The 25068-nt window shown below is 45.4% G+C and overlaps 1 protein-coding gene across 9 annotated transcripts in view; it reads left to right on the forward strand.

The window, feature by feature from the left end:
* The window catches only part of PACC1 (proton activated chloride channel 1), a 49676-nt gene that overhangs the window by 472 nt on the left and 24136 nt on the right, over positions 1 to 25068 (forward strand). For 6 of the 9 annotated variants that reach the window (XR_012158246.2, XM_073338982.2, XM_073338987.2 and 3 more), the window contains exons 2-5: positions 6445 to 6544; positions 10167 to 10382; positions 12700 to 12854; positions 15421 to 15563. Coding sequence is in view for 8 of the 9 variants with exons in the window: in XM_073338982.2 (XP_073195083.1) it covers positions 6445 to 6544; positions 10167 to 10382; positions 12700 to 12854; positions 15421 to 15563 (614 nt within the window). In the remaining variant the exon portion in view is untranslated. Of the gene's footprint in view, position 1; positions 5489 to 6444; positions 6545 to 10166; positions 10383 to 12699; positions 12855 to 15420; positions 15564 to 25068 lie in introns of those variants that run through there. The other 3 variants (XM_078852276.1, XM_073338983.2, XM_073338988.2) reach the window with 3 other exon arrangements.

A 25068-nucleotide genomic window follows, 5' to 3' on the forward strand; every position in this document is an offset into this window, starting at 1 on the left:
CCTCAGATCTACGGTGAAATAGCGCTGCGGCTGATTGCCCTGGACCTGCGCTCAAGCTGAACACCGCTATCACTTGGGCGTATGTGTGTTGTTCCCCTTCAGTCTGTTTAAAAGCAATTGCAGTATCTTCGTCTTGGCGCCAGTCCCCGCGCTTATTAAACAGTCATCTTCTGGTTATCCAGATCTTCAGTGACTTTGATAGGTCACCTAGGGCATAGAAAGTCAGAGCCATAGCAAAACCGGCTGGCTGTTGGCTTTATGTTGCCCTAGGCAAACTGTAAAGTGTCCATTCCTTCCAACCTGCAGTCACTCAGAGAGATCGCCTCATGAATGGTTTTGCTGCCTAAGGCATCCACCTGCTTTCTCTGTATGGTAGAGCCCTGATCCCTAGGGTCCTTGTATTTAAATACATAGGCACGAAAAAGGATGATCTCTGATACAGGCAAATACATGTTTGTATTTAAAAACAAGGAAATGTCAGTGAAAATACAGTCCATTGTAAATTGTAGAAAGTATAGGTACATACAGTGGGCAGGTGACTTTATCACTTTTATAGCAAAGGAGGGGTCTGTCAGACATGAAAAGTGATACTGAAGGCCCAGTTGTAATCGTGCCAGAAGCCTGCATCTAGTTTGCATATCAAACTCTTATATAAGCATAATATTATACTTGCTTGTACTTGTATCTTTCTTGGTAGGTGCATAGAAATTGTCTTGTTCAAGTTAATCGTCACCTTTGCCTTCACCACACAGCTGTTTACCTCATTTTAGGAAGTTGCAAGCTACATTTGGCCTTGGGCTTGCGCCGTAGGAAGCTCTAGTTTAGCCTATCGGCATTTATCAGTTCTTCTCCCATTTATCATGTTAGACTAGAAGACATTAAAAGATTTAAATAACCTCATGTACAAACAAGTGAAACAGAACATTTCTCCCTTTATTCATACCCCCCAGCAGGGTTTTCTCTGACTGGATGAAATTCACTTCACTCACATAAAGGTAGGAAGTGGGTGAAGAGCAGGTGGTGCTGCTATTTCTGTAACCAGCCCTGAACTGAAGTATGGGTTTTGTATCTCCCCTGATCTGCCCCTATCTCCCAAGTCAGTGTTGACATCCATTAGGGCCTCATCCTCCCTGATTGAACTAACCTCGTTATCCCTAGCCTGATTCTTACTTGCATATTTATACCTGCCTCTGGAAATCTCCACTACATGAATCTGATGAAGTGGGTAGTCACCCACAAAAGCTTATGCTCCAGTATGTCTGTTAGTCTGTAAGGTGCCACAGGACTCTTTGCCGCTTTTACATCTGTGAATAGTTTCATTCATATGGGCATATACTGGTACATTTGAAGAAACTGGAATAAACTTGCATGGTAATACTGCTCCTGCTATCCTGTTATTGGTGGACTGTAGCTTTTAGTGTGTATGCAGATGGGACTGGCTGTGAAATAGGTTTTGTAAGGTTGCATACACTCATTCTGGATTGAATGCTGTGCTCCCAAGATGTAATGGCTTACCCCATGGTTGAGTTAAGCTTTTAAAGTCCAGTGCTATATGTGATTCTTAGTGGTTTGGAGTGAATTTTGTATGCACGTTTGTGGTCAGATGAGTTTTCTGGACTTCCAGTGAAGTCAGTTGTCCTTACAAGCATCAGACCACCAGCACAGCTCACCTAGTTACTAAGGGTGCGATCCATGAAGGGACTTAGGTGCCTACGTCCCTTTGTGGATCTGGGCCCAAGGGTTAGTGCTTCTTACGCTTTGGGCTGACAGCCCTGTGATGGTTTTAAGTGTAAGAGGCTTGTAAAAATAGAACTGTCTCACCAGTGCAGAACTCCAAATGTTATATTTTGCTTCTGAAGTGCATTGAAATGCTCTATATTTTGATTTTTCCTCTTTCTTCCATTCCAGCATATTAAAGAAGGGTCATTGTAGATTTACCCTGAGAGTGTAATAAATGTTGTATCATAATATGTTTTCTACTTTTGATATTACACTGAAATTTATTGCAGTTATTTTTTCCATTCCATTTTTATTTTAATTTAATTTGACATGGAAGTTCTCTCTCACTGCAATTTACATATTGCTGTGAATTGGAAACAATTGCGGCTTATTCAGCTTCTCAAGTTCCACTCTGCTCAAAACCTCTCATTGCACTTGGTTTTCTTTGTTTAGACCTGATGTGACCAAGTTGCAGGTTTAAAGAAAGAATGAACCATCTGTTGTTAATTATATTCTGTGCTTCTGTAGGACCTTTCATCTGAGGATTTCAATGCATTTTATGTTGATTAAACCTTCAAACACCTGTGAAGAGTAGATAGTAGTATTCTCATTTTACAGAGAGCTAAACTGGGGCATTGAGAGGTTAAGTAATTAGTCCATAGTGTCACAGTCTGGCAGTGGTAGAGCCCAGAATACCGAATGCCTTTAACCCCCTAACTAGACAATATAGGCAGATGAAGTGTCTGTGTGTTAGGAGGAAGAGTGTCTAATGGTGAGAGAAGATGAGAAGTCAGGAGCTGAGGAAACTATTTCTGGTTCTGCCACTGACTAGGTCTGTGACTTTTGATAAGTCCCTTAGGTCTTTTCTGCATGAGGAAGTTGCACAAGTATAACTTGAATCAACTTTTAAACTGTAAAAGGCCTTGTCTACAGCAACGATCAGTTCATGGCAAGCAGCGGTGTGACTCTACCCTGCAGTAGTCTGTGAGGATCCATCCATGTGAACCCAGCTGAAATGTATTAACAGTTAGTTAGTGCCATTTGATTAGCCACATTTCAAAGGAGACTAAATCAAAGGTCACTAATGAATTATTAATAGGAATCAGCAGAGTCTGCACACACAGTTAGTCCCACAGCAGTCTTGTGTGGGGTAGAGTCACAACTCGCCTTGCGCCAAACTAAATGTTCCTACAGTCTAATCTTTAAGTAAACTGGTGCTAAAGGCTTTGCAGACACTTTTATTTCAGCATAAGAGTGTCTTATTTTGGTTTAACTAAACCTGTTCCTAATCCAGGAGTGGTCAACCTGCGGCTCCGGAGCCACATGCGGCTCTTCAGAGGTTAATATGCAGCTCCTTGCATAGGCGCTGACTCCACGGCTGGAGCTACAGATGTTAATTTTCCAGTGTGCTGGGGGGTGCTCACTGCTCAACCCTCTGCTCTGCCCCAGGCCCTGCCCCCACTCCATCCCTTCCCCCAAGGCCCCTTCCCCTGAGCCTGCCACCCCGATAGCCTCCTGCACTTGTAAAACAGCTGACTGTGGGGGAGGGGGAAGTAGGCGCAGATTGGTGGGGGCTGTCGGCAGGCGGGAGGCACTGGGAGTGGATTGGGGGCTGCTGACGTATTATTGTGGTTCTTTGGCAATGTACGCTGGTAAATTCTGGCTCCTTCTCAGGCTCAGGTTGGCCACGCCTGTCCTAATCTATTCAAGTTAACCTGCAATAATCCACTCTTAAACTGACATAAGAATCCACACTGCTTTGCGTATCTGTTTAACTATGGCCATGTCTACACTACCACTTTTGTCAGTATAATTTATGTTGCTCAGGAATATGAAAAAACACCCCCTCCCCTGAGCGACATAAGTTACACTGACAGAAGAGCCGGAGTGTACAGCGCTATGTTGGCGGGAGAGTTGCTACCGCTGACCGTGGAGGTGGTTTTGTTATGTCAACGGGAGAGCTCTCTCCCGTCAGTATAGTGCGGCTACATGGGCGATCTTACAGCAGTGCAGTTGTGCCCCTGTAAGCTTACTAGTATAGACATGGCCTTAATATGTTGAAATTCACACCTTAAGTTATACTGGGGCAACAAAACCTCTGTCGACAAAACCTTTCTCTCTCTGCTGGTCTGAGTCTCTGCTGCCTCACACCCTGAGAAGTCAGTCACACCTGTGCAAAGTGTGTGTGAAACAGCGGTAACATTTTGCGCTCGCTTTGTGCAGGTGTGAATGACTACACAAAGTTGCAAGAAGAAAGGGGAGCATCAGGCTCTTTGCCTAAGAAGATTTTGCATCTGTAAAATGAATAATATTTGAGAGCTGGAATATAAGTCGCTAAAAAGTGAAAATGATCAATCAGTATATTTTATTACAATGTTTAAAATAAAAAAATGTATATTTTAAAATGAGATAGACAAAAGTTGGTGCAAAGGAAGGATCCTTAGCCCTTCAACTTCTGTGAGGGACACCTGGGGAAAAGATGATAGGACTTTTTTCTTAAACAAAAGGAAAACCAAGTTTTCATTGTTTGGATTCCATGTGTTCCCCAGTTCTTTGTCTAGATGCTTTGTGGTATATATTGATGCCTATCTCATGTGACAAGCTTACGACATTGACCAAAATGTCCTGGCAGTTTGGGCTCTGAGTTGGAACAAGAAAACGCGTGATCGCTATTACTTCTTTGCAAAGCCCTGATTTGTTTGTTAGCAGCTGCACTGAGCTGAAAAATAAAGAGCAGCGATTTGTCGACTTTTTGACTGTTCATTTGTAATGACACATCCGCTGAGGTGGTTTGGGCTGCGCTCTGGAGTAACTTGCACTAATATCTATGTTAAAAACAATAACATTTCTTGCATGCCCTTCTGATGCCCATCCGATGAAGTAAGCTGTAGCTCACGAAAGCTTATGCTCAAATAAATTTGTTAGTCTCTAAGGTGCCACAAGCACTCCTTTTCTTTCTTCTGATTGTAAGCAGTGTCATGATGAGCTCCACCCTGACATCTGGTGGTGAGGTGTGGCAAGTTGTGGGAAAGAACTTCAGGGGCCGATCTCATTTGCATAGGCACACCCACCACGCCTAGAATGAGACCATAGCTGCCCAAATGGTCACTTTGGCTGCTGTGGGATCCCCAGTGTCTCTGTTATTGGGGCAGGAAGAATAAATTGTTATTACCCTGATTATGGGAACTGTGCTTGGAACTGTACATGGCCTTTTGTTATGATGGAGGGATTCACCGTCAACTAAGTAGCACTCGCTAGGCAAGGGTCATGGGTTCCAAAACTGTGTGAATGGAGAGAGGCTGGGGACAAGTATTAATACTTGGTGGCATGGGCCCCTTGGTGAGGGCCTTACATGCTAATTGCACTTCCTCCTCTCTCCACTGTGGAATATCAGAGCTAATTTTGATTTCATTAGAAGTCTAGTTATAGGCTGCTGAGCCCGCTTTGGGCTGACAGTGCACCAGCACTGGGGCTCCCCTACTACAAGCTGAATTCACCTAAGAACTGAAATCACTGAGCGTTGTGTTAAGTAGTGGGGGAGCCTGAAGATATATTGTGGAGCAGTTTGTGGGACGGCTGGAGTGCCTTGTGGACCGGCTGGTGAAGCAGTTCGACGCAGAGCAGTTTGTGGATGGCAGGAGCTGCTTGTGGGCCGTGGAGCTGAGCGAAGGAGTTCGTGGGGCGGCTAGCGGAGCGCAGCTGAGCGAAGGAGTTCGTGGGGCGGCTGGCGGAGCGGAGCGCCACTATGGGGCGGTCAGCTTCAGATCATGTAAGGTGTCTCTTACCCCCGTCCCATCTCCACCCAGGTTGGGAGGTAAAGCTCTGCAGATAAACTTTCGAACTCTGGGGCTGCCCTGACCAGGGACAGAGACTTTTGGGGCATTGGACTTTTGGGACTTTGGGTGATTTGCGGTTGCCGGACTCAAGAACCAAAGGGAAAGGGGCATGCCCCAATTTGCTTGGGGTGGGTTTTTTTTTTTGCTCATGGGTTGTGTTATGAATCCTGTTGGTGGTGTTTCCCCAACATAATGCCACATTGTTTCTCTCTGTTATTAAAAGGCTTTTGCTACACTCAGACTATGTGCTTGCGAGAGGGGAAGTATTGCCTCTTGGAGGCGCCCAGCGGGGGTGGTATATATTTGTCCCAGGTCACTGGGTGGGGGCTCGAGCTGGTTTGCATTGTGTTATTGGAATGGATCTCCTAGATATTGAACCCGGCCCTTGTTGCTGCCAACTCTGACGGGCAGAAGGGTTACATGATTGCAGTGTGCTAATGCTTTGTCCTGTGGCATGGGTTGTGATTTGTAATAATATATATGCTGAAACATGGACCTACTTCACTCAAGAACATGTTGAGATCATGAGACACTACCTTAATTTTGAAGGTTCAAGTGGGCTGAAGATGCTGTTGAAAAGTGCTGGTTTTTAAAGGGTGTTGGTGTGCTGGACTGTGTTGGTGTGTGAAAAATCTGGGTTCAATTTCAGGCTCCCACACTTCCGTTGTTGCCTTGGCAAGTCATTTAATCTCTCAGAAATGGGGATAATACTTCCTTTCTCCCATCCTTAGTCTTGTCTCTTTATGTCGTAAGCTCTTTTCCTGTGTATTTGTGTAGCACCTAGCACAATGGGGCTCAGCTAGATCCCACTGCACTACTATAATACAAAAAAATAATCATTATTGTGGTGATATAAAAGTACATTTGAAAATGGGATGTATTTCCTCAGCTGAGTGAGGAAGTGGAGCATGGAGCTGAGCATCCAGAGCCAGTGGAGGAGGGGGAAGTGGACGACGATCAGGAGGATACCAGTTCAGCTATTTTACCAGGTGAGAGCTGCTGTTCCAGAAGTCCTCTATCAAGTGCCTAATAAAAGCTGCTTGTTTTGAATGGCCTTTTGGGGAGCAATTGAAACAATAAATGGCTCACTGTCAGTAATGAAATACTGTACCAAAGAAGAGCTGAAGAGTTCCTTACCCATGAGACCACATCACGGTATCTCCTCTGCTACAGATATTAACCTGGTGTTAGAACCAAACCAAAGAAAATCCAGCAAAATCCATTTAAAAGGAGATTGTTTCTCTGCCTTAGAAAGGTGAAGTGCTGAGCTGACCCTGCTGGGATTTGAATGTGCAATTCCAGGGAGCCGGTGTATTGCAACTTAGCGGTATAGGCATTGTCTACCTAAGCAGGTTGCACCAGTTAAACAGAAGGTGTGGTTTTAAACCAATTTAGGCCTTGTCTACACTACAGAGTTTTGTCAAGAAAAGTTATGCTGCTTTAATTAAACTGCTGTTGCATGTACACAGTATGCTTCTTGTGTCAGTAGAGCACATCCACACTAGCAGCTCTTGCGTTGACACAGAGAGCAGTGCACTGTGGGTAGCTATTCCACTGGGCAACTGGCTGCAGGGTGCTTTGGGAAGGGTTTGCAATGCCTCATGGGCAGGGACAGTGTCACATGATGATGATTTCTCAACCCCATGGTTCCAGGGGCATCCTGTACATTGCCAGCTGCTTTTCAACTGAAATGTATGGGGGCAGAAGAGTGGGGAAAGGAGAGAGTGTGTGTGTGTGTTGGGGGGAGACAGAAACTGTGTGGGTTGGTGGAGAGTGTGTCGGCATGCTGTCTCTTTAAGGTCACACAGCAGCCTGAGCAACCAATCCTGAGGCAGGAGGAGGGGGACACATCAGCCCGGCTCTGCACAGCAATCTCTCTCCCCCAGTACCCCCCGACTTCCCAGAGCTTTGAAAGGGGAGCGGTGCCTGCCTTCGAAGTTAGATGCAGAGCAGCCAAATTCAAAACAGTGAATAGAACAGTCTCGGTGGGAATTGTGGGATACTGGGAGAGGCCAGTTATGGTGACATAATGAATGGCAGCATCTACACTGACACTTTGTTGCTTTAACTTTGCCCTGAAAAGCTCTATGCCTCTTGTCGAGGTGATCTTATTTTGTTGGCAAAACAGAAAGAGTTTTGCTGCCAAAAGTAGCTTTGTAATGTGTACCCCTCCCCTGTTTTGTCAAAACTGTGTAGTGTAGACAAGGCCTAACTTCCGATACAGTAAATACTGTGTGGATGTGCATTTTGGTTTAAATCCGGTTTATTGCAGTGTTGAGTAAGAATAGGTGTAAACTAAGTGTCCATACTCACTTTTGCACTTGTTTAAAAAAACAATATAAGTTTAATTGGTGCAATTTTCTTGTGTAGATAAGGCCCTGGTTTTTTAGGCTGTCCTCTCCTGGCAGTAACTGTGTGGGAATGGCCTGTGTGACCGTGGAATCCCATTATTTGACTAGGCACATGTTCACTGGGAGCTTTTAAAGGGTCAGTATTTACTGTGGTAGGGAACAAACATCTCAGCATACTCCTACATTTGAAGGATAGGACATATGGTGGCATGATAAAGGCTGATTTTTTTTTTTATATGGCCCCCGGTGTAAAAGACCAAATTGGCAAAATATAGCCACCACTTCTGGCACTTCTGCATGTGCCATTTATAACCCCCATTTGTGTGTGCAACTATATAGTGCACATAGTTAAACCTCCTTGTGTGTAAGTCAAGTGTTGGTTCTTAAAAGTTGTGCAGGCAAGTCATGGGTGGGGGTGTCTACACATATGAAGGGAAGCTGATTAAAGGACTTTGACAGTATTACCCATCCTGTTGATAAAGATAGTGAAAGTGTTTGAGAGAGGATAACTTCAGATTTTTTCTAGAGTTAACTGGAATCCTTCTCATGTGCAACTTTATATAATATGCATACGGAGTTAGATGTTAGACTTTAGTCTTTAAAAATGTAGGGATAACATATAACTGACTGACTTCTAAGCTGGGGCATGCATAGGGTTGCCAACTTTCTGCTCGCACAAAACCAAACACCCTTGCCCCACCGCATCTCTGAGGTCCCTCCCCAACTCAGTCCACACACACACACCCATTACTCACTCTCCCCACACTCACTCACTTGGTCATTTTCACTGGGCTGGCTCAGAGGGTTGCGGTGCAGGATGGGGCGCGGGCTCTGGGGCGGAGCCAGAAATGAGGAGTTAAGGGTGCGGGAGGGGGCTCTGGGCTGGGGCAGGCAGTTGGGTGCAGGAGGGGGATGAGGGCTCCAGCTGGGGGTGTGAGCTCTGGGTTGGAGCCAGGGATGGGGGGTGCAGGAGGGAGCTCCGGGCTGGGGCTGAGGGGTTTGGAGTGTGGGAAGGTGTTCTGGGTTGAGGTGCGGGGGGTGGTGTGAGGGCTCAAGCTGGGGATGGGTATGCAGACACTGGGGTGTAGGAGGGTGCTGGGGGGTGGAGCTGAGGGGTTCGGCATATGGGAGGGGGCGCTGGGCTGAGGCAGGGGGTTAAGGAATGGGAGGGGGGTGAGGGCCCTGGGCTGGGGGGGTGAGTTCTGGGGGAGGGCAGAAATGAGGGGTTCAGGGTGTGGGAGGAGGCTTCGGGCTGGGACCAAGGGGTTCAGAGGGTGGGAGGGGATTGCGGCAAGGGTTTGGGGCGTGGGAGGGGGTCAGGGGTGCAGGCTCCGGGTGGTGCTTACCTCACCCCCCCTCTTACCTCCTGGCGGCGCTTACCCAGAAGAAGCAGCATATCCCCTGTCCAGCTCCTATATGGAGGTGCGGCCAGGCGGTTCTGTGCACTGCCCTGTCCATGGGTGCTGCCCCCCTAGCTCCCATTGGCCATAGTTCCCAGCCAATGGGAGCTGTGGAACCGGCACTTGGAGCAGAGACAACGTGTGGAGCCCCCTGGCTGCCCTACGTGTGGGAGCTGGAGTGGGGACATGCCGCTGCTTCAGGGAGCTGCGCGGAGCCAGAGCAGGCAGGGCGCCTGCCTTAGCCCTGCTGCGCCTCCGACCGGACTTTTAACTGCCCGGTTAGCCGTGCTGACTGGAGCCACCAGGGTCCCTTTTCGACCAGGTGTTCCCATAGAAAACCAGACACATGGTAACCCTGTGCATGCACGCTGCTGTTAGCTAGCTACATAAGAGCACTACAGTGCCGAAAGCCTCTGTGTTGATGCACAGATTAAATCTGGTCAGGATCAGTTGGTTCAGACTTGGGAGAGATGAGTCTTTTATGCTGTGGGGGGGGAAAAAGGCTCCGTCAGGGAACTTTTCGCTGTGAACTCTGAATTTTTCAGCTGACCTGGCCTCTTTTTTTAATGTATTTTTCTTCTGCCTGTTGTGTCCCTAGGCACTATCCGTAATGTGGGAGGTAAAACAAAGACAGAACCCTCCCTCTCCTTACTGATTACACCTCGTCATGTTCATGGGAAGTAACAGACGACTGTTCGCTAGTCAAAAAACATTAATTTGTTTTTGTATTTTAAATCAAACTAAGCCTGTTGTTCCCTCTCATTGCAAATGGTTCATCTTGAAATAAACACTCTGCATGATTCAGTGTGGAAGACTGTAAGTAAATATACTTACAAATTTTAATCCCATATTTTGTTCAGTCCTAGATAGTGAATCAGGTACCAGTAGCCCTTCTGTGCGTTTCAGCAAGACCTGCCTAAAGAATGTCTTTTCAGTAATTCTCCTCTTCATTTATCTGCTGCTCATGGCTGTAGCTGTGTTCCTTGTCTACCAAACTATCACTGACTTCAGGGAAAAGCTCAAACACCCGGTGATGTCTGTCTCTTACAAGGAGGTGCCCTTGTATGATGCTCCTGGTAAGTCTCTGGAAATAAATCATCATAGTGGTGAAGTCCAACTGTATCTCAAGACGTCATTCAAATCTTTGCATGTGTTACTGACAGCATTTTGCATGTAACAAGTGCTGGTGCCGTTTACTCTCCAAGTCGGTCCAAGTGATGCAAAAAATGCTTTGGGCTTTGCTTCTCTTTTTGTTTAACACATGGTGGTGGTGACTTCAATGCATGGAACCTTTTCTCCGTTATTATGAGACAGACTTGATGAATCTGAACGTGTATAATGTTAATACGAGCTTTAGAGGCTCATGCAGCTCTTCAGTAGCTCATATGAGGCTTTTTTTGCAGAGTCCATAGACTTGAATAGGGTCATCTTGATCTCTTGGGAGTGAGAAGAGAATTGATCACCGGAGTGCTCCTTAAGCTATTTAACCTAGCCAAGGCAGCACATCTGACTGCTGCCAGGATCCCTGCCCCTTGAAATATCAAGAAATAATGGTCAAAAGAAGGCAGAGCTTTCGTATTAAAAGGATTTTATAGGCAGCCACAAAATCATCATACTGTCATAGTTTGCTGTTGCACTGCAATATTTACATTATAGCATTGCATCAGTAGGCAGTGACAATGAAACAGCTCCACCCTATCAATATCACAACACAACATCAGAGCATCATATGGCAGTCCTTTGGTGACTTCATTGTTCTTTTTAAAATGCTTTGGAGTAGTGTGTGTGTGTGTGTGTATGTGTGTGTATATATATATGTGTGTATATATATATATATATATATAAAATGTGTGTGTATGTGTATATAAAAAAAAATTAACCAGTTAATGTTCACAGTGTGGTAGAGCATGCAGTTCAAATCAGCACTTGCAGCAGCTTACTCAAAGGGACACAGTCAACTTAAAAATCACACTTTTTTGTCTGAAAATTTTACCCACCTACTCTTGTTAGGAGTAATCCCTCCCATGACTATTGTTGAAAGATTAGAGAGAAAATATTTGGGGTTTTTTCAGCTATACTGTGTGCATTTGACAGCATTCTGTGTAAAGTTAATTTTAATTATTTCCTCTGTAGTCAGTTAGGCCCCAATTCTCCAATCAGATCTTTGTGGGGAGCTGCATTCACAAGCTCAGGTGTCTACTGACAGGGATCTGATGTAAGGTCCCTTGATGTAAGCCTTTGTCTGTTTCCCCTATGATTTGTGTGAGTCTTTCACACCGTGACAGGGGAGAAAAAGACATTTTAAAAAATAAAAATCTAATTGTAAAACCACAAAAATTGGCAGTGGGCCCACAGGAAGTTGTAGGATCTGAAATTACTTTTTAACTTTTTTTAAAACTGACCAGATTTTTCTTCCAAGCATGGAACACTGGAGATTAGCAAAATGTATTTTAGACGCTCTCCACTTTCCTTTTTGACTTATGAGAGGGCATACAGGGTACTTCAGTAACTGGTGTAGGTTTATAAATCACATGTAGCATATTTTTACTTTTCAAGTAGTTGATCTATATTGTCTTCAAGCAAATCTGTGTTGCCCAGACTAAATGTGGCAAAAGAGCTTTGCTGGTTTTCATGAGGGGGAAGCCAGAAAGAAACACATGAAGTTTTTATACCCACCATTGGACTTAAGCATTGTTGTACTTTATGCTAAATATATTAATTGCAGCATAGGTGGGGAAAAAATAGCTTGCCTCCCTGATGACAAAAGTGATGAGAGAGGATAATTTGTTGACACGTGTTTTATATCTTTGATTTATCTTGATATAGTATTTAGTAATTTTAATGTCTATTTGTTGCCATAGGAAGGAACATCTTTTCGCTTTTATTTTGTCAGCCAGTGACTTTAGAGATTCCGTAGACAGTACATTACTTCTGTTGGATATTCCCAATATGGGTTTATACACTATGGTTTAAGGGCTTGATCCAGTAAAACAGTTAAGCACTTTAAGTATTTGAGGAGTCCCATTGACTTCAGTAGGCCTATCCACCTATGCTTAGGTGCTTCTCTGGATTGGGGTTTTAGGGCCTGATCCAGCAGCTTCTGATGTTAGTGGAAAGATTCCCGTTGACTTCCGTGGGCTTTGGATCAGGCCCTGAAAGAGAAATAGGCAGAGTTTTTGTTTTATTTTTTAACCTGCTGCTCAGAGCTCAATCCTGCAAGGTGCTGAGCAGTCTAGCCCTGGTCCAGCGGAGCATTTAAGCACGTTAACTTGGAATGCTTTGCTGGATCTGGGAGCTCAGCACCTTGCAGGATTAAATCTTAGAATGATAATCCACTTGGGCAAGAAATCAACTCTCATTTATGTTTCTTCCAACTTTTTTCCCCTGAAACAGGTATTGCACTTTACCCAGGCAAGGCTCAGCTGCTTAGCTGCAAGCATCATTACTATGATCACATTCCGCCTCTGATAAACCCAGGTCAGCCAGGAGAAATTGAGTGCACCACTCAGAGAATCAACTACACAGATCCTTTTACTAATCAAACCATGGTAATGATTAAAAAGACAAAGGAACAGAATTCAGCGGATGGGGTGGTTTTGTGCACTGCAGCATTCCGGAGTAGCAGTATATGTTATCCAGGAACTGCTGTGAAAGACTTGCTTTCTTCTTTCTTAACTTTTTTCGAACAATCAGTCCTTATTTTTAGAAATGTAAAAGACATCAGTTGGTTTATTTTGTTGATAGCTGAGCGATATGTGTGTCATAAGAATCTGAATAGAATGGAACGGAATAGATATTTTTGACAGTGCAACTTTTGGTTCATTTCTTATAAAAATCAAAACTGGCATGCAACTTTAGATTGTGAGATATGTTCAATTTGTTGAATCCTGCTTCAGTTGAAGGCAGAAGTTTTTCCATGGACTTTCAGTTGGAGCAGGATAGGTCCTTAGATTCCCTTTTTACATATTCCATGTGTGGATGTACATACATATATTGTAATGTCACTTTTACCAAACTTGCTGGAATCTTCATGTGAATTTGGCACCCAGCTAAACTGATTAGATTAGGAAGGCACTCTGAATATCGAGTGAACCAATAGTGGTGATGCTCATGTAAGAAAGGAATTGAGTTGTAGTCCACCTTTATTTGCTGCATTTGCAAGAGCAATTTTTGATCATATTTAGATAATTTTTATTTAAAAAACAGGCTGAAATGTGTCAGTTTGTTGAGTTTAAAATTGTTGTTCATGTTTAATTTACTCTTTTTAAAGCAGTCTGTGTAAACACCCCTTCATGCCAACCATTTTTCCTCTTCTTTGCTCTTCACTTCTTTCTGGGGAGCTGCCCCCCACCCCTCTTCTTTGTGTTGATATTTATTTAAGAGCAAAGGCAATGTTAGGTTCATTTGTAATGTGTTCTCTCTCTCTGCTCTTGTTATGATTGCCTGTTTCAGTGTGCTAAAGTCCTGCATTTTGTGCTGCATGTATTAGATACATTTTAAGAATCTTTGTGCTCTTGTAGCTCTGATTTTGCACTTGACTCCACACTGTCAGACCTCTGCCCATGCAGAGTCCCACTGGAGTCAATGGGATTTCTCCTGCGGGCAACAAATTGCAGGATCAGGGATCTATACTGAGCATGCTGTCTGGTATGCAACTTCATGTACAATATTATGTTTTCTCTGCTTAAAGTGGGGTTCTGTTCCCCGACATCACTTTTCAAAGCCTGTCAGTCAAGGTTTGTCTATCGTCAGTGTTGGATCTTAGAATTATATTTATGTGAGATGTTTGGGCTAGATGAGTGACCGTCTGTTTTGCAGGGAATCCCCGCCTTTTCCTTAGGTAGACTCTCAAGTCATCCGGGGCTGCTGGAAGAGGCTTGTAGGATCCAATCCTCCATTCCTTGTGCACACAGAACTCCCAGTGACTTCAAGGCAGGTTGGAGTCAATTGGAGGTGTGATTCCATAAAGAATGTATGATTGGGCCCTGAAAAGGTACTGGCCTTTATAACATACTCCCCCCAGCCCTCTCTCGCCGCAGCAGCTGGGGCCAGGGCAGAGGTGCCTCTCCCTGGCAGCGGCAGCTCCAGTGGGCCTGGTCTGGGCCGAGGGAGGGTCTTCTTTCCCCGGCAGCACTGGTGGGCCTGGAGAGGGGCTTCTTTCCCCAGCAGCTCTGGCGGGGCTGGGCCAGGCCAGGCCGGGCCGAGGGAGGGGGCTCCTCTTCCCTGGCCGTGGCAAGTCCGGGACAGAGCAGGTCCATGTTGGGGTTGGTGGGGAGGGGCTCCTCTCCCCGCCGCGGCAGGTCCGTGCAGGGGGAGAGGCATCCCTGCATGGGGCTTATGAGGCAGCTGCATGGCTGCACATCTTAGAGGGAGCTTACACTCACACCCCCAGCTTGAAGTGTAGACGTGCTTCTAGACTAGCCAGGATCACTCTCCAGGTTCTAAGAGCTGAAAAATCATAGATTCACAGATTTTAAAGTCAGAAGGGATTATAATAATCTAATCTGACCTCATACATAATAGAACAGAACCTCGCCCAGTAACTTCTGTATCAAGCCCAATGATAGTAGTGAAACTAGAACTTTTAAAAAGACATCCAATCTTGATTTAAAGACTTCACTTTGCAGTGCAGACACTGCCTGAGATTTGAAGGTGTGATCATAGTATGGGTAGGCATCCCTGAGTTAGTTTTAATCGAGTTAATTCGGGTAACACAGCATACACATGGTGGCCCAGGCTCCAGAGTACAAGCCCTCCAGGGACCCAGGGTACTTATTTGGGTTGCTAGCCCATGCTACTATGTCTACACTGCTGCTTTACCCATGTTAGCTAAATGTAAAGCTAACATGACTATGCCTACCTGTGCTATGATCACACTTTCTCTTTGCAGAGTACATATACCCTTAATCAGCAAGTAGGAATTTAGGTATGCCCAACCATTCTCACTGGATATCTTAATTGATGTGTACTTACCAAAGGTATGAAAATGCCCATGTATACTAGATTTCTGTCATGCATTAGTGACAGGTGACAAGTTCAGTGACAGGAAATGAAGATTCCTTTACTTTTTTCATAGTTCTATCAATAACTCTCTTTCTTTCTCTGTGCTTATAGAAACATGCTTTGATTGTCCAAGGACCTCGAGATGTGAAGAAAAGGGAACTGGTGTTTTTGCAGTTCCATTTAAATGAAACAGACCAGGATTTCAGTGCAATAAACTATCTTCTGTTCTCTTCTTTCCAGGAGTTCCTCAACAGGTATGCACAGGAATAAAGGGTGTGGCCTAGTAAATATACTGTAAGATACATATTGTTACTAGTAGAATGAATTTAGGGCTTCTTGTTTTCCACTTCTGTTTTTACCGATTTTTAGGTGTGTGTTTGGGCTAGCTTGGGGCACTTTCATGCCTTGGAAAAATTGGTTTCTAGTCATTAATATTGGTGACTGAAGAATTTTGAGCTGAGGAAATGGTTTTCAGTGGCAAAAATCACCTCTGATCAATGTTGCCACCACTCATCACTTAACTTTGCACCAAAGATACTGAATGACCAGTCTGTGTTGTTGGTATGGATGACTTGGAAGTGAATGTCAGCAGGCAGCACAAACCGGAAATACATTTTAAAGAATTATAATTTTTCTGTTTTTATTTCTGTTAAGGGTTTTTTAAATCAATGATTAAAAAGAATCAGTGATGTTTTATCTGAAAGCTTAAACATAGTTACTCTGGACCCTTGTGTAAGGCTCTACAAAACGATTCACCTGTTTTGGGTGGGATTTTCAAAAGCACTCAGCAACAGACAAACTCCGCTTCCACTGAAGTGAATGGTAAAACTCCCACGGTATGTCTGCACTGCAGCTGGGAACAAGCCTGGCTTGTGCTCCTGGCGCTCATGCTGGTGTGCTAAAAATAGCAGTGTAGACGTTGCTTTGATGTTGTGGCTTGGTCTCAGGAGACCCCCCTTCTCTGCTTGAGAGCCTAAGCTCCAGCCTGAGCTGCAACATTGGCTGAGCTATTTTTAGTGCACTAGGAAAAGCCTGCAGACCCAGGCTTGCTCCCAGTTGCAATGTAGTCATATCCTCACTGACTGTAGTGGGAGCAGAATTAATCCAACACTGAGCATTTTGAAAATCTCACCCTTCTATTAACCCTCCCTTACCTGCAGGGGGCAGATTTTATTTTTATTCAGTCTTTGCACTGAATTACAATTAGTTGGTTCTGCTGTTCTCTGTGGCCCTGATCCAAAGCCCACTGAAGTTAATAGGAGTCTGCCTTTCTATTGATTTCAATAGGCTTTAAATCGGGTCCTAAATTGGGAAAACCAGTAATATTCACATATGTGGTAAGAGAAGAGAGCAGAGCCAGAAAAATCACACACCACGGCATAGTTCATATGGATTATGGGGACAGCCAGTCCTTTGAGGTAGGGAGGGGAAAATAATATTTTTAGTATTATCATCCTCAACATTTGTATTTCAGTAGCGTCTAGAGGCCTCAGCCAGGTTGGGGACTGATTGGACAGCAGCCAGCACAAAGAGAACAGATACCTCAAAGGGCTTAAATTGCAGGTGCTTTTTGGTAACAAATGATTGATTTTTCTCAAATTTTCCACAAAGCATTTGTCCTTCAGTGAGAAAGGGAAAACTTTCATACTTCATACTTTCAGTACTTTCATAATAAGTACTGATCTTCTGTAATCTTACTTAGTGCTAGAACATCCCAGAAAGTATCGTTGTCCAGGTATTTAAAATGTACCATTACTATTTCAGTACAAGAAAACACTGTTTTGTAGCTTTCAATAGAAATTAAGCTTAACATGAATCATCTGTTTTACAATCCGCTTTCTTTTTCTAGTTTTTATGTAATATATGTTGCTATCTTGGTAACTTACAATTAGCTACCGCATAGAGTTGGTCAGCCAGTCATTCAATACCTGTCTCTTGCTGACAGTGTACAAAGTCTGAATACTGGCCCCTCCAGATGCCTGCCTCTTTTGTGCCATATTCAAGCTCTGCAAGGGTGGGTATGTGTCCAAGTGAGTAGGTAGGAACTGCTTAAAAATGAACATTAGAAAGAATTCCCAGTGCATTGCAGGATTTAAGCAGAGTTTACATAATGGCACTGTGTGTGTGACAGCTTATAGGCACAGTAGCTGGGAATTGTTTGAGGGAACCGGATTCTACACCCTGGCCCCCAGGCTTGCCATAATTAGGCAGATCAGAGATGACATAATTGCTTAACCAATGGGAAGTTGCTCCACTCTTAAAGAAGCTGCCTGCTGACCAACCTGGCCCTCAGCACTGGAAGGCACCAGAGCTGCAAAGGTCAAGAAATCAAATGGTTTAAATTGGATCCACACATAATCGGGTTGATGCAGTGACAGAGCTAATAGGGGGTGAATGCCCCCTCGGCAGACTTTGGGTGCGTGTGGTGCCTTTTCACATGGGGCTGGTGAGCAAGTGTGCACTGTGTTCCCCTGGAAGGGGTGGTTCCTGGGGGGCTGGTTCCAGCTCCCTGCTCCAACTGTTGCAACATGGTGCACAGGATTGTGTGACAACGGTTGCAATGCCACTCACTCAAATTTGGTCCGGCCACCCCTGGATGGCAGTGTGATCCCATGCACCGTTGTGCCATGGCTGCAGTGGAGAGCCAGGCCCAGCCCCACAGGACAGGAGCTGTAACTGCCAGGTGACTGTGGAGTGGGCTCACTTCACTCTCCATCTCACCACCAACGACCCATTGCACCTCCCTTGCCCCCGGTTGCAAAATGTGACTCTGAAGAGCCTTGTGTGTCCATTTGCAGCAGTAAGACAAGCGGGATTTGGCATAAACTTTGAACAAACTAAGACATACAGTCCTTTAGTAAACTTGGCAGTATATGATGGGGTCACTTAGGGTGAACAGAGCCTTAATACAGTAAGTGTTCTAGCTGAGAGGCTGGGTTTAAATGAATTTTGGGTAAGGATCTGATTTGTAACTTTCAATATAAATTAAGCTTATCATGAATCATTTACTTTATAATTAGCTTTTCTTTTTATTCCGGTTTTTCATGTACTATATATTGCTGCCTTGGTAACCTACAATTAGCTACAATATTGAGAGCTTTATAAATGAAGTGGATTGAATAATTGAAGAGTCCAAGCTTGACCATGAAATAAATTTAAAAACCTTATAGATTCACATGTGGAATGCACTTGCTCTGACTTGGTCAGATTTCCAGTAGATGTCTATTTAAGCCAGGGGTGGGCAAACTTTTTTTGGCCTGAGGGCCGCATCAGGTTTCTGAAATTGTATGGAGGGCCGGTTAGGGGTGGCTGTGCATCCCCAAAAAGCCAGACATGGCCCGGCCCCTACCCCTTATCCAAGCCCCCGCACTTCTCACCCCCTGACGGCCCCCCCAGGGACCCCGGACCCCTGCCCCATCCTACCACCTCTTCTCCCTGACCACCCCCGGACCTCTCGCCCCTAACTGCGCCCTGCCCCTAACTTCCCCCCACCACCCCATTCAATCCCCCCCTTCCCGGCTTCCCCTCCCGGGACCCCTGCCCCCATTCCCTGCCCTCTGACCGCCCCCCGAATTCCCCTGCCCTCTATCAAACCCCCCCTGCTCCCTGCCACCTTACCATGCTGCCTGGCACACGGGTGGCAGGCAGCCGCGCCATGCAGCACAGAGCACTGGGCTCTGCCGCCCAGAGTATTGCGCTGTGTGGCTGCGGGGGAGGGGAGACAGCCTCCTGGGCCAGGAGCTCGGGCTGGGCAGGACGGTCCCACGGGCCGTAGGTTGCCCACCTCTGCCCTACTGCATATCTGACTTCTTCTAACTGCATCAATGACCATGTGGCTGCTTCATACATTTCCTCATATACTGCATGCAGTTCTGGAACCAAGGTTACTGCTATTGTTCTCAAGGAATGCACTTTTCAAAGTGGAAAAACTATTTCAGCATTCCGAAATCAGACTTCTGATATACACCAGAGGAGAATCCTGAACACTTGAAGAGAATTTAGGTAGCTCTGCTGCCTCTAAGCCAGGGTGGGCAAACTTTTTGGCCCAAGGGCCACAATGGCATTCAAAACTATATGGAGGGCTGGGTAGGGAAGGCTGTACCTCCCCAAACAGCCTGGCCCGCACCCCCTATCTTCCCCCTCCCACTTCTTGCCCCCTGACTGCCCCCCTCAGAATCCCTGATCCATCCAACACCCCCAGCTCGTTGTCCCGACTGCCCCCTCCTGGGACCCCTGCCCCCCCAGGACCTCCGCCCCCCCCGTTCCACATTCCCTGACCGCCCTGCCCCCCAAACCTCCACCCCATCCAACCGCTCCCTGTCCCCTGACTGCCCCCCACCAGAACGCCCGACCCATCCAACCCTCCCTGCTCCTTGTCCCCTGACTGCCCCGACCCCTATCCGCACCTCTGCCCCCTGACAGGCCCTCCGGGACTCCCATGCCTTAACCAGTGCGGGACCCTCCACCCACTCCCTGTCCCCGACTGCCCTCCAGGACTTCCCGCTTCCCCATGCTGGAGCCAGCCACACCGGCGGCACTGCGAGGTGAGGCTGTGGGGGAGGAGGAATAGTGGGGGAGGGGCTGGGGGCTCAGGGGCTGGGCAGGGCGGTCCTGCGGGCTGAACGTGGCCCACAGGCCATAGTTTGCCTACCTCTGATTTAAGCACGTATCTTGTTTAAATAATTTCCATAAAATTCACTCCCCTCCCTCCAATTACCAAGCTTGCACTCTGATGCAGGAATGAGCACTGAGATGTTTATAAAACATCTTTTGTTTTATTAGTGTCACATTATACTGTCTCTTAAAACTCTAGTTATTGGCTCTTGCTCAGTGTTGTTAATATTCACTCACTGTAATGATAGGAGGTGATACTAATTCTGATGAGAGAGGATGCATTATCAGTGACATGCACAACAGTTCACATAAAGTAACTCCTGTTAAAGACACTGTGCAATATGATTGCTGATGGTTGTATCATATAGAATTCCTGTGCTGTGGCTGCAGTTAGCTTTTGAGTTGCTTTGGAGAATAACTGATTGGCTGTTGTGAAATGTTCTCCGTTCTTAGGGGCTTTTGTCATCTATGGACATGATCCAAAGCCCATTCAAGACAGTGGAAAGACTCCTATTGACTTTGGTGGGCTTGGATCAGGCCCTACATTATTGTCTTTGGACAGAAATTCCATGGGACAGCATCTGTCTTTATTCTATATCGTATGTCTATGCTTAATGTTCTACAGCAAACGACATCAGTGAAGACTGTCGTGGGCCTCTGTTGTGTCTGGAGAATTGTACAGACGCTCCCCAGGTTACGGAAGACCTGACTTACGCAAATTTGCATTTAGGAAAAAAGTTCCGTAAGCTAGAAATAGGTTGTTGTTTTTTTTTTTGGCATAATGTTCAGGTATATGTTTCCGACTTAAACAAAATTTGAGTTATGCATGGCTTTCCAGAACGGAACGATTGTGCAAGTTGGGGAGTGTCTGTATCTCAAGTCTTGTGATTAACCAAGCGTAGAAACCTGTGCTGGGCCTGACTGTCTCTAGATGAGTTTAACCAGATGTCAGAATCACAGATTTACTCACTGCTTGCTGTGCTCTTTTGGCTTTTGTAGACTGTATGCTGTTTCTGGAACCTGAGTGTGTGCGTGATTTTTACGGTTGCTGCTGTACATGCCACTGTTAATTGTAGTGAGGAAAATTAATGAAACATTTATTTATAAAAAGTGAAACTAGAGAATAGAGTTTTTCTTTCCTTTATTATTAGTTTAACATCTGGGTTAGAAGGAAGGAAAACAAAACTTCACCGAAAATCTAGAAGTTAGGTAACATCTTAGCAAATCTAAAATAAAATTATTTCCTTATCTCTGTAGTGTTGCAAGATGAACAGCAGTATTAAATCCTAACTGCCCACTTGGGAATGGAGGCTGTGCTATTCAATGACCTAATTAGAGTTCACCACTGGTCCCTAGTGCCTGGATTGCCATGCACAGAATTGTGCAGATTAGTGAATTACAACACACAAGTAACAGAACTTCTAAAAATATGGCATTCCCATGTAATTGACTCTGTGTGTTGTACCTTATGACTTGCTGACTTTAAAAGAGACTCTTACACTAGAGCAATAATGAAAGGAATCCATAGAAATTTGGTTCGGTATATTGGCATTTTTGGGCCAGGATCTTGCATCAGGATTTGCTAGTCCAGACCCTTGTGCTCTGCTGGATGCCTTTGACTTCAATGGGACTCAATAGGGCTCCAAGTTAGAAGATTCTAATGCAAGATGATTCCCTTAGTCATGAAATATTTTAGGCAGTATCCCATGTGTCTAGTATTTGTGGTCAAAGGTTAGTCAGTGTCCATCTAAATAAACCCATAGTAAGCAGGTGTATTATCACTGGAAGTATTGTCCGGTAGCCCAGCCATAACACCAGCAGTTGGGAGAGCAAGTATCTGTGGCTCTGGCACTGGGCAAGCCACAACCTTTTTGTGCTGCAGTTTCCTCAACATGTACAATTGTAATGATGATTTACTTTACACGGGAGAGGTTCAGTTAATATTTTTTAAGTGCTTTGATAGCCTCAGCTGAAGGGTGCTCTAGGAATTGTAGGATAGAGCACTGGCAGCAAGTTCCAGGTTTCAAAGTTGTAATGTGTAGAAAACTTTAATTGGCAAAAACTGAAGCCGGTGCTTAAAGTGTGGGAAATAATACTTCTCAACAGCGGGCTGGGGGTGCCGAGGGGCACACCATTTTACTATTGTCTTATTGACTGCTTTCCCCATTGGCCTGTCTCATGGGGAAGAGCATCCAGTCAGGATTGCTGCAAGATGCAGACGGAGCTCTCTTCTCCCTTCTCTCCAGAACAGACACCATTCGCATAGGAGCTGGGACCAGAAAGAGCTCAGCTCAGAGCAGCTCTGCTCCTCCTTTCCCCGTCCTAGGAGCAGCAGGGATGTGATGGTTCCTCTGCCCTTTCCCCTGCAGCACTCAGCCTTGAAAGGGATGAGGGCAGAGTTAAGAGCCCCAGAACTGCTTCTCCATCCTGGAAGGGGGAAAAAGAACTGCAGAGCTTCTGCCCCTCCCCCGCAGCCAGGGAGAGTGTGATAAAGAAATCCAGGAGCTGCAGGAAAAGCAGAGGTGGTGGCAGAATTAATTTGGGGGGTGGGATGGGCAGACGTGGGGATGTCAGACTCCCCCCATACTTTTCTGTCCACTTAACCACTGACTGAAGCAATGACAGTGCGGCCTTTGCAGCAAATGTACCATAGGAGAGTCAAAAGGGAAATAGTTTAAATTATGTATTTAAAATACCACAAAATTTTACCTACCTCACTAAATACAGTTAAAAGTGAATTAATACCCCCCCCCATTTTCTCTTCATTTTTCTGTAATTTGAAGCAACCTCTCCCCCCTCTCCGCCGCCCCCCCCCCCCCCGCCTGCGTGAGCTTGGTCTGGTATTTTTTTTAGTCAGTTTCATTTTCTGATTCTAATGCTCGTACAGTGCTACAGGGGTCTGGATTGGAAACACGTGCAGGAGCATAGATAAATGCTTTCTCATTGCTACTCCCAAATTCTTTGAACTGAACATTTTAAAAGCCCACAAGTGCTACTTTTGGGCCTAACCAATCTATCAATGTCCCTTAATTATTAAAAGTTAGGGCTGTAGGATTCAGATTGGTTTCATAACTTACCGCCTAGATTTTCCATTTCCTTGTATGATTTGTCTTGGAAAGTTCTTCCAGGACAGTGTAGGTTACTCATTCCTCAGGCTTGTGGTGAGCCTGTTTGGTTGGTAAACTTCTAATTATACATTTTCCCCTGCAGAGTGGTAAGGCACTGGACTGTTCTGGATTTGTCCCCATGAGATATGGCTGTGCTGCTCATTACCATCTCTTATAGCTATCAGAGAATGAGCCATTGCAAGACCCAGTCTCACTTGAATTCTGGTTTTTCATTTGCTTTTTCTTTTTGTTTGATGTTTTGCCCATTTCCTTTTTGTGTGGGTTTCTTGCATCCAAAGCTTGGTCCTTTTGTCTGAGTGCCTTAACAAACAGCTAGCTGCTCTAAATGTTCCCAGAGCCACTAAAGACCCTGGGATTTGATCTGCCAAGGTCGGGGTGGAGATAATCTAAAGCTTTTCCTTTGAGCAATATTTTCTTTCCCCCTAGTTCTGCTTCTTTCATGTATATAATGAGGTTTGAACTTGGGTTTCTCTTGAACATTTGAGCGTATAACCTCACCTCCCTGGCAGGGATGTCACTTTTGGATAGGGCACCCCCTTCCATGCACACTTGAATATTCATGTTAAGCCAAAGAAGGGCTGATCAGACACCACAGTGTAAGGCAGCCATTACCAAGCCTGGTCAGCTGCTGCTCTCCCCAGGCTTAGCTCCCAGCACACTGCAATCTGAGCTTATGGGTCAGTGAGAAGAGAAACAGGAGCCCAGCTGCTGAGTGTGCAGGGAAAAGAGCTAGGCTTTGGAGTGGAGTGCAGAGCATCTCTGGAGCAGTGGAGCTGCAGGTTTTTGCCTGGAGCTGGAGCAGAGCCGGAGCACAGCTCCAAATCCCTGGAAAAGAGGCTTGGACTCAGCAGAGGACACTCAGCAACAGTCCTCGGTGGAGAAATGCAAGTTGGATTGGCTAGGCTCCTGCGCTTTAATGGAGTGCTCAGAGCCTTTAAGGCCAGAAGGAACCATCATAATAATCTAGTCTGTCCTCCTGCACATTGCAGGCCACAAAACCTCACCCACCCCTCCTCTAATAGACCCCTAACCTCTGGCTGAGATACTGAAGTCCTCAAATCATGCTTTAAAGACTTCAAGTTATAGAGGATCCACCATTTACACTAGTTTAAACCTGCAAGGAACCTGTGCCCCACACTCCAGAGGAAGGCGAAACCCCCAGGGTCTCCGCCAGTCTGACCCAGGAGAAAATTCCTTCCTGATCCCAAATATGGCGATCAGTTAGACCCTGAGCATGTGGGCAAGACCCACCAGCCAGACAGCTGAGAGAGAATTTTCTGTAGTAACTCAGAGCCCTCCCCATCTAGTGTCCCATCACCAGCCAGTGGAGATATTTGCTGCTAGCAATCACAGATCAGCTATATGCCACTGTAGGCAGTCTTGTTGTACCATCCCCTTCATAAACTTATCAAGTTCAGTCTTGAAGCCAGTTGGGTTTTTTGCCCCCACTGCTCCCCTTGGAAGGCTGTTCCAGAACTTCATTCCTCTGATAGTTAGAAACCTTTGTCTAATTTCAAGCCTAAACTTGTTGATTGCCAGTATACATTCATTTGTTCTTGTGTCCACATTGGTGCTTAACTTAAATAATGCCTCTCTCTCCCTGGTATTTCTCTCTCTGATGTATTTATAGAGAGCAACCATAGCCGCCTTTGGGTTAAGCTAAACTAGCCAAACTCTTTGAATCTCCTCTCATAAGATCATCCTAGTAGTCCTTCTTGCACCTGTTCCTGTTGGAATTCATCTTTCTTAAATATGGAACACCAGAATTGCATGCAGTATTCCAGATGAGGTCTCACCATTGCCTTGTATAATGGTACTAACACATCCCTGTCTCTGCTGGAAATACCTCGCCGGAAGCATGCTAGGGCTGCATTAGCCTTTTTCATCACTGCATCACATTGGTGGCTGATAGTCATCCTGAGATCAACCAATGTACTCAGGTCTTTCTCCTCCTGTCACTTCCAACTGCTAATTCCCCAAATTATAGCAAAAGGTCTTGTTGTTAGTCCATAAGTGC

This window comes from Lepidochelys kempii, chromosome 3, assembly GCF_965140285.1.
Source record: "Lepidochelys kempii isolate rLepKem1 chromosome 3, rLepKem1.hap1, whole genome shotgun sequence".
Classification (NCBI taxonomy): Eukaryota; Metazoa; Chordata; order Testudines; family Cheloniidae; genus Lepidochelys; species Lepidochelys kempii.